Below are 9846 nucleotides of genomic sequence, written 5' to 3' on the forward strand. Positions count from 1 at the left end.
ATATTTTTTAACTATTTTTTCTTATTCTTTTATTTCCAGCCGTGTCCTGGCCGATGTAAAGCCTGGCTACTTGCGCCCCTTGATTCCCGATTCCGCTCCCGAGAAACCCGATTCCTGGCAGGATGTTATGAGTGACATTGAAAGGGTCATTATGCCGGGTGTGACACATTGGCATAGTCCCAAATTCCATGCCTATTTCCCCACAGCCAATTCCTACCCCGCCATTGTGGCTGATATGTTGAGTGGTGCCATTGCCTGTATTGGATTCTCATGGGTAGGTCCAACAGCCATTATTTTCTTTTGCTTTCAAAATAATATTTTTTTATTTCCCTACAGATTGCCAGTCCCGCCTGTACCGAATTGGAGGTTGTCATGATGGATTGGTTGGGCAAAATGATTGGTTTGCCCAAGGAATTTTTGGCTTGCTCCGGCGGTAAAGGAGGTGGTGTTATCCAGGGTACAGCCAGTGAGGCCACATTGGTTGGCTTGTTGGGAGCCAAGGCTAAGAAGATTCAGGAGGTCAAGAAAGAACATCCCGATTGGACTGATGATATGATTGTCTCTAAATTGGTGGGCTATAACTCATCGCAGGCTCATTCCTCGGTGGAAAGGGCCGGTCTTTTGGGTGGTGTTAAAATGCATTCCGTACCCTCGGATGAGAAGAACAGTATGCGTGGTGAGGCCTTGGAGGCAGCCATCAAAAAGGATTTGGAGGCCGGTTTGATACCTTTCTATGTAAGTTTGGAGGTTATATTTTTTCGAAGTGAAATTTTATTAATTTGTCGATGTATGTCTTTACAGGCCGTTGTAACCCTTGGCACCACCAACAGCTGTGCCTTTGACCGCCTGGATGAATGCGGTGCCGTTGGCAATAAATACAATGTATGGATCCATGTTGATGCTGCCTATGCTGGATCGGCCTTCATCTGCCCTGAATATCGCCATCTAATGAAGGGCATTGAAACCGCCGACTCCTTCAACTTCAATCCCCACAAATGGTTGTTGGTCAACTTCGATTGCAGTGCCATGTGGCTGAAAGATCCCACCTGGTTGGTGGATGCCTTCAATGTTGACCCCTTGTATTTGCGTCACGATATGCAAGGTTCTGCACCCGATTACCGGCATTGGCAAATCCCCTTGGGTCGTCGTTTCCGTGCTTTGAAGTTGTGGTTTGTCTTGCGTCTCTATGGTGTTGAAAATCTCCAGGCCCACATTAGACGCCACTGCAAATTTGCCCAAGAATTTGCTGCCCTCTGCCGGGCTGATGATCGTTTTGAGATTGTCGGTGATGTTAACATGGGTTTGGTCTGCTTCCGTCTTAAGGGTCCCAATGAGCTGAGTGAAAATCTCCTGAAATTGATTAATGGTCGTGGCAATATCCACATGGTCCCATCGAAGATTCGTGATGTCTATTTTATTCGTATGGCTTTGTGTTCGCGTTTCACCAAATCCGAGGATATGGTCTATTCGTGGAATGAAGTTAGTGCCGCTGCCGATGAAATGTTGAAGAAGTAAAGAGGGGACAAGAGATCGGGACAGTATTATCGTGACCTGCAACCAACCATTACTTAATAAGTTTATAACGAACTGGGGCCAGAACTGTGCAACATATTTAGGGAATATAAATGTGCTTCGTGTTTTTTATATAATTTTTTTATAATTATTCTTTTGTTAGTTTTTAAGATTGTTAAATATGTGTGTGTTGAAAATACTTATGTAATTAAGTATATATGTATAATAAAAAAATAATGTTGAATTTTTGTGTCATTTAAAATTGGGACATCTTAAAAAGAACAACAAAATACTCAAAAAAATATTTAACAAAATTATTAAATAAATGTTCTATTTAATTAAAAAAATCAAAAAGTTGTTTATTTTTTTAAAACTATTTTTTCAAACCTCCACACAAGGCCTGAATTTTTTAAAAATATTTTTTCAAGGCCCATAACCCTAGGCGTGAATTTTTTAAAATTCATTTTTGGAACTTCTCACAAGGCGTGGATGTTTTAAAATTCATTTTTGGAGATTCTCACAAGGCGTGGATTTTTTAAAATTCATTTTTCAAGTCCCATAACCCTAGGCGAGGATTTTTTAAGATTAATTTTTCAAGTCCCATAACCCTAGGCGTGGATTTTTTAGAACTATTTTGTTCAATGCGTGGATTTTTAAAAATATTTTTTTCAAGACGTGGATTTTTAAAAATATTTTTTTCAATGCGTGGATTTTTAAAAATATTTTTTTCAAGGCGTGGATTTTTAAAAATATTTTTTTCAAGGCGTGGATTTTTAAAAATATTTTTTTCAAGGCGTGGATTTTTAAAAATATTTTTTTCAAGGCGTGGATTTTTAAAAATATTTTTTTCAAGGCGTGGATTTTTAAAAATATTTTTTTCAAGGCGTGGATTTTTAAAAATATTTTTTTTCAAGGCGTGGATTTTTAAAAAAAAAAGTTTCAAGGCGTGGATTTTTAAAAAAAAATTTTCAAGGCGTGGATTTTTAAAAATATTTTTTTCAAGACGTGGATTTTTAAAAATATTTTTTTCAAGACGTGGATTTTTAAAAATATTTTTTTCAAGACGTGGATTTTTAAAAATATTTTTTTCAAGGCATGGATTTTTAAAAAAAATTCAAATGCGTGGATTTTTTAAAATTATTTTTTCAAAGGCGTGGATTTTCTAAAATTATTTTTTCAAGGCGTGGATTTTCTAAAATTATTTTTTCAAGGCGTGGATTTTTTAAAATTATTTTTTTCAATGCGTGGATTTCTTGAAAAAATTTTTTCAAGGCGTGGATTTATTAAAAAATTATTTTTTTCAATGCGTGGATTTCTTGAAAAAATTTTTTCAAGGCGTGGATTTATTAAAAAATTATTTTTTTCAATGCGTGGATTTCTTGAAAAAATTTTTTCAAGGCGTGGATTTATTAAAAAATTTTTTTTAAAGGGGTGGATTTATTAAAAAATATTTTTTCAAAGGCGTGTTTTTTTAAATTATTTCTTCAAAGGCGTGGATTTTTTAAAATTATTTTTTCAAAGGCGTGCATTTTTAAAAAGTATTTTTTCAAAGTCGTGGATTTTTTAAAATTATTTTTTCAAAGGCGTGGATTTTTTAAAATTATTTTTTCAAAGGCGTGGATTTTTTAAAATTATTTTTTCAAAGGCGTGGATTTTTTTAAATTATTTTTTCAAAGGCGTGGATTTTTTAAAATTATTTTTTCAAAGGCGTGGATTTTTTAAAATTATTTTTTCAAAGGCGTGGATTTTTTAAAATTATTTTTTCAAAGGCGTGGATTTTTTAAAATTATTTTTTCAAAGGCGTGGATTTTTTAAAATTATTTTTTCAAAGGCGTGGATTTTTTAAAATTATTTTTTCAAAGGCGTGGATTTTTTAAAATTATTTTTTCAAAGGCGTGGATTTTTTAAAATTATTTTTTTCAAAGGCGTGGATTTTTAAAAATTATTTTTTCAAAGGCGTGGATTTTTTAAAATTATTTTTTCAAAGGCGTGGATTTTTTAAAATTATTTTTTCAAAGGCGTGGATTTTTTAAAATTATTTTTTCAAAGGCGTGGATTTTTTAAAATTATTTTTTCAAAGGCGTGGATTTTTTAAAATTATTTTTTAAAAGGCGTGGATTTTTTAAAATTATTTTTTCAAGGCGTGGATTTTTTAAAATTATTTTTTCAAGGCGTGGATTTTTTAAAATTATTTTTTCAAGGCGTGGATTTTTTAAAATTATTTTTTCAAGGCGTGGATTTTTTAAAATTATTTTTTCAAGGCGTTGATTTTTTAAAATTATTTTTTCAAAGGCGTGGATTTTTTAAAATTATTTTTTCAAAGGCGTGGATTTTTTAAAATTATTTTTTCAAAGGCGTGGATTTTTTAAAATTATTTTTTCAAAGGCGTGGATTTTTTAAAATTATTTTTTCAAAGGCGTGGATTTTTTAAAATTATTTTTTCAAAGGCGTGGATTTTTTAAAATTATTTTTTCAAAGGCGTGGATTTTTTAAAATTATTTTTTCAAAGGCGTGGATTTTTTAAAATTATTTTTTCAAAGGCGTGGATTTTTTAAAATTATTTTTTCAAAGGCGTGGATTTTTTAAAATTATTTTTTCAAGGCGTGGATTTTTTAAAATTATTTTTTCAAAGGCGTGGATTTTTTAAAATTATTTTTTCAAAGGCGTGGATTTTTTAAAATTATTTTTTCAAAGGCGTGGATTTTTTAAAATTATTTTTTCAAAGGCGTGGATTTTTTAAAATTATTTTTTCAAAGGCGTGGATTTTTTAAAATTATTTTTTCAAAGGCGTGGATTTTTTAAAATTATTTTTTCAAAGGCGTGGATTTTTTAAAATTATTTTTTCAAAGGCGTGGATTTTTTAAAATTATTTTTTCACAGGCGTGGATTTTTTAAAATTATTTTTTCACAGGCGTGGATTTTTTAAAATTATTTTTTCACAGGCGTGGATTTTTTAAAATTATTTTTTCACAGGCGTGGATTTTTTAAAATTATTTTTTCACAAGGCGTGGATTTTTTAAAATTATTTTTTCAAATCGGCGTGGATTTTTTAAAATTATTTTTTCACATAGGCGTGGATTTTTTAAAATTATTTTTTCACATAGGCGTGGATTTTTTAAAATTATTTTTTCACATAGGCGTGGATTTTTTAAAATTATTTTTTCACATAGGCGTGGATTTTTTAAAATTATTTTTTCACATAGGCGTGGATTTTTTAAAATTATTTTTTCACAAGGCGTGGATTTTTTAAAATTATTTTTTCACAAGGCGTGGATTTTTTAAAATTATTTTTTCAAAGGCGTGGATTTTTTAAAATTATTTTTTCACAAGGCGTGGATTTTTTAAAATTATTTTTTCACAGGCGTGGATTTTTTAAAATTATTTTTTCACAGGCGTGGATTTTTTAAAATTATTTTTTCACAGGCGTGGATTTTTTAAAATTATTTTTTCAAAGGCGTGGATTTTTTAAAATTATTTTTTCAAAGGCGTGGATTTTTTAAAATTATTTTTTCAAAGGCGTGGATTTTTTAAAATTATTTTTTCAAAGGCGTGGATTTTTTAAAATTATTTTTTCAAAGGCGTGGATTTTTTAAAATTATTTTTTCAAAGGCGTGGATTTTTTAAAATTATTTTTTCAAAGGCGTGGATTTTTTAAAATTATTTTTTCAAAGGCGTGGATTTTTTAAAATTATTTTTTCAAAGGCGTGGATTTTTTAAAATTATTTTTTCAAAGGCGTGGATTTTTTAAAATTATTTTTTCAAAGGCGTGGATTTTTTAAAATTATTTTTTCAAAGGCGTGGATTTTTTAAAATTATTTTTTCAAAGGCGTGGATTTTTTAAAATTATTTTTTCAAAGGCGTGGATTTTTTAAAATTATTTTTTCAAAGGCGTGGATTTTTTAAAATTATTTTTTCAAAGGCGTGGATTTTTTAAAATTATTTTTTCAAAGGCGTGGATTTTTTAAAATTATTTTTTCAAAGGCGTGGATTTTTTAAAATTATTTTTTCAAAGGCGTGGATTTTTTAAAATTATTTTTTCAAAGGCGTGGATTTTTTAAAATTATTTTTTCAAAGGCGTGGATTTTTTAAAATTATTTTTTCAAAGGCGTGGATTTTTTAAAATTATTTTTTCAAAGGCGTGGATTTTTTAAAATTATTTTTTCAAAGACTCAATTATTTATTATAAAAAATAATTTTTTATTTATTATAAAAAAAAATAATTTTTTATTTATTAAAAAATATATAATTTTTTATTTATTAAAAAATATATAATTTTTTATTTATTATAAAAAATATAATTTATTATTTATTATAAAAAATATAATTTATTATTTATTATAAAAAATATAATTTTTTATATACTTTCTTTCGAAAAAAATATTTTTTATTTGTTTTTGTTTTAAATTTCATATTCATATGTAATCATATACAATTTGTTCAAAAACTCACCTCACTTACCGGCCGGCCACTGCATTGCCTGCCTCGCCTTCCACACAGTGTTGATGACGATGTTGTCCAATAAGAATGACGACGGGAAATTAAAAACAGCGGATTTTGACAATTTGACACTAACCGAACATATTAACTCATATAATTGCGTAACACAAACATGCTTAGCAGATTATTGACATTAAAAGGATTTTTATTATTTTTTATTTTATTTTTGGGATTTTTTAAATATGTATATATTTTTTTTAATTTTAATCCGAGAATTTTTTCACTTTTTATATTTAGGATCTTTTTAATTTCATTATTCTTTCGATTTTATTCTGAAAAATTTGAACTTATTTATTTTTATTTAATTTTTTAATAAATATTTCACTTCATTATTTTCTTCTAAGCAATTTCACTTTTTTTTATTTTTGGGATTTTTTTTATCTTTATTCTGAGATTTTTTTATTTTTTTCACTTATTATTTTTAGGATTTTTAATTTCATTATTTTTTGATTTTATTCTGAAAATTATAACTTATTTTTTCATTTTGTAATAAATATTTCACTTGATTTTTTTTTCTTCTCAACAATTTTACACACAATCGATCAAAAGAAGCAACGAAGAACAAGAACGACCAAGTGATTGATTCATTCTCTCTCTCTCATCAAGGAATTTTGGCAACACAAATTTGCATTCTCATTGATGGCCACTGAAGAAACACTTTTTCCATTAAATTATTAACGAAAACACTATTACTTAATAATAATTAATTAACATTAATTGGCATTGACATTTTTATGATTCACACAATTTCAAAATTTTTTATCGCAAAAACTTATAAACTTTATATATTTTCACTAAAGAGGGCTCCATGAGCAACCGCCAGCCGTTAAAACAAATGACAACTCGACTTCTCTTGCTCTCTCTCTTATTAGAACACAATCGAACATGATACTCACAAGCAAAGGGACAACATGAATTGACAGCATAAACGGCCGCAAAAGAACACAATTTTTGCTAACAATTTTCGCCGGGAGAAACACTTTTATTTCATAAATATTTTATTAATTACTATTTAGATGATAATAAATTACACTTTTCGTGGTTATTTATAACAGGAATATTCCTTTAAATCACATAAATTCACGACGAAACATTACAATGAACCGAACGCGCCGCTAACAAAAATGACAACTGAAGGAAGAAGCAAATGAGAGCAGGAGAGTGATGCCAATGCACTGAACATAACAAATGACAACAAAAACGTTTAAAATTGCCAATTGGGGAGAAAAAAACAACAATGCGAGACTAGTTTTTTCGCTCTCTCTCACACACTCATAACATTGAATTTCTCTTATTGGAATATCACCCACTCATGAATTTGCAAGAGATTGAGGCGGTAGGAATTTACATCCGTTTTTTAACCATTTGCACTAGTGAAAACACTTTTATTTCATTAATATTTTATTAATTATTATTTTGATTATTAGAATTCTCACTTTTCTTGATTATTTTTAACAAAATAATGGTTTAAATCGAATAAATTCACGACGAAACAATGCAATGAACCGAACGCGCCGTTAACACAAATGACAACTGAAGGAAGCAACAAGTGGGAGGAACAGTGTTGTCAATACGCAAATTATAGAATCACTACAAAAATAAAGTAAAATAAAATTCTTTACGCTACGTTTACATGCGACAGGACAGTTGGTATTAGGAAATAATTGTCAAAAAATAATTTAAAAAATCCACGCCTCATGTAGACTTCGGAAAAAATAATTTAAAAAATCCACGCCAGCAAAATATCGAAATCTAAACCGAAAATATATATGGGATCTACGTCTAAATCTGAACCGATGTTCACGAAATTTAACACACATCTTTCTGGACGTAATTCAGTATGCTATGTCAAATGTCGTACAAATCGAAGGATATATAGGGATTTTGGTGCACCATTTACATAAAATCGACGAAAATATACATGGGAGCTATATCTAAATCTGAACCTATTTTTACGAAATTTAACACACATCGTTCTAGACTTAGTTCAGTACGTTATGCCAAATTTCGTGCAAATCGAAAGATATATAGGGACTTTGGTGCACCATTTACCTTAAATCGGAGGATAATCTATATGGGAGCTATATCTAAATCTGAACCGATTTTCACGAAGTTAACACACATCGTTCTAGACTTAGTTCAGTACGTTATGCCATATTTCGTGCAAATCGAAAGATATGTAGGGACTTTGGTACACCATTTACCTTAAATCGGCCGAAAATATATATGGGAGCTATATCTAAATCTGAACCGATTTTCATGAAACTTTGCACACATCATTCTATACTTAATTCAGTACGCTATGCCAAATTTCGTGCAAGTCGAAGGATAGGGTCTTTGGTACCTAGAATCGGACGAAAATATATATGGAAGCTATATGTAAATCTGAACCTATTTTTACGAAATTTCAATAGGGTTCGTCCTTGGGCCAAATAAATGAGCTGTGCCAAATTTCATCCAATTCGAATCAGAAATGATACCTGTACTTTGTTTACAATTTAACATGGACAGATAGACGGACGGACATGCACAAATCGACTTAAAAAGTGATTCTATGCATATTCTCAAAAGGAACAATGTGTCTATTTCGTCTCCTTTCGCCTGTTACAAACATATGCACATTATACCCTGTACCACAGAATGGTGAAGGGTATAAAAATCCACGCCTTATATAGACGTGGGAAAAAATTATTTAAAAAACCCGCGCCTCATATAGACGTCGGAAAAATTATCTAAAAAATCCGCGCCACATATGACCTCATACGGACCTCGAAAAAAATATTTCCACTCCTCATGTAGTTGTCGGGAAAAAAATTATTTAAATCATCCACGACATAAACACTAATATTTTACTTAAAAATTCCAAATTATATTCCAAATTCTAGACATCTATATCTAAAAAGTCACAACAACATTTTTTTTTTAATTTTTTAGACAATTCATAATATGTACCAAATCTCCTGTCGCTTGTAAACGCAGTGTAAATAACTTTATTTTACTTTGTTTTTGTAGTGCTTTTCATAATTTGTGTATTGGCAACACTGTTGCTCCCACTTGTTGCTTCCTTCAGTTGTCATTTGTGTTAGCAGCGCGTTCGGTTCATTGCAATGTTTCGTCGTGAATTTTCTTCAATTTAAAGCATTAATTCGTTAAAAATAATCGTGAAAAGTGTGAATTTTAATTATATAAATAATAATTAATAAAATATTAATGAAATAATAGTGGTTTCTCCAGTACAAATGGTTAGAAAACGGATACAATCTTCTATCGCCTCAATCTCTTGCAAATTCATGAGTGGGGTGATATTCCAATAAGAGAAATTCAATGTTATGAGTGAGAGAGCGAAAGAAAGAAAATGTCTCCTATTGTATTTTTTTCTTCCCAATTGACAATTTTAATGGCTTTTGTTGTCATTTTTTCCGTTCAGAGCATTGGCATCACTCTCTTGCTCCCAATTTCCATCTTCCTTCAGTTGTCATTTGTGTTAGCGGCGCGTTCGGTTCATTGCAGTGTTTTGTCGTGAATTTATATGATTTAAAGGAATATTCTTGTTATAAATAATCGCGAAAAGTGTAATTTATTATAATCTAAATAGTAATTAATACAATATTTATAAAATAAAAGTGTTTTCCCGGTGTAAATTGTCACCAAAAAGTTGTGTTCTTTTGCCGCCGTTTATGCTGTCAATTCATGTTGTCCCTTTGCTTGTGAGTATCATGTTCGGTTGTGTTCTAATAAGAGAGAGAGCAAGAGATGTAGAGTTGTCATTTGTTTTAAGGGCAGGCGATTGCTCATGGAGCCCTTTTTGTTGAAAATATATAAATTTAATAAGTTTAT

General features: G+C 29.8%; 1 protein-coding gene across 1 annotated transcript; it reads left to right on the forward strand.

Annotated features, from left to right (window-relative positions):
• The first annotated feature begins 28 nt into the window (after positions 1-28).
• On the forward strand, positions 29-1518 carry LOC133322109 (aromatic-L-amino-acid decarboxylase-like). Its single transcript, XM_061531171.1, has 3 exons — positions 29-274; positions 337-735; positions 802-1518. The coding sequence occupies exons 1-3, from the start codon at positions 128-130 to the stop codon at positions 1513-1515; spliced, it is 1260 nt and encodes a 419-aa protein (XP_061387155.1). The 5' UTR covers positions 29-127; the 3' UTR covers positions 1516-1518.
• The last annotated feature ends 8328 nt before the right edge of the window (positions 1519-9846 follow it).

The sequence above is a fragment of the Musca vetustissima genome, unplaced genomic scaffold (genome assembly GCF_032173495.1).
Source record: "Musca vetustissima isolate MV318-11 ecotype Yass unplaced genomic scaffold, APGP_CSIRO_Mvet_v1 utg273494, whole genome shotgun sequence".
Taxonomy (NCBI): domain Eukaryota; kingdom Metazoa; phylum Arthropoda; class Insecta; order Diptera; family Muscidae; genus Musca; species Musca vetustissima.

Coding starts and splice junctions, on each gene's coding strand:
- LOC133322109 (XM_061531171.1), top strand. CDS start 128: ATGAGTGACATTGAAAGGGTCATTATGCCGGGTGTGACACATTGGCAT. Junction 275..336: donor CCTGTATTGGATTCTCATGG/GTAGGTCCAACA, acceptor ATTTCCCTACAG/ATTGCCAGTCCCGCCTGTAC. Junction 736..801: donor CCGGTTTGATACCTTTCTAT/GTAAGTTTGGAG, acceptor ATGTCTTTACAG/GCCGTTGTAACCCTTGGCAC.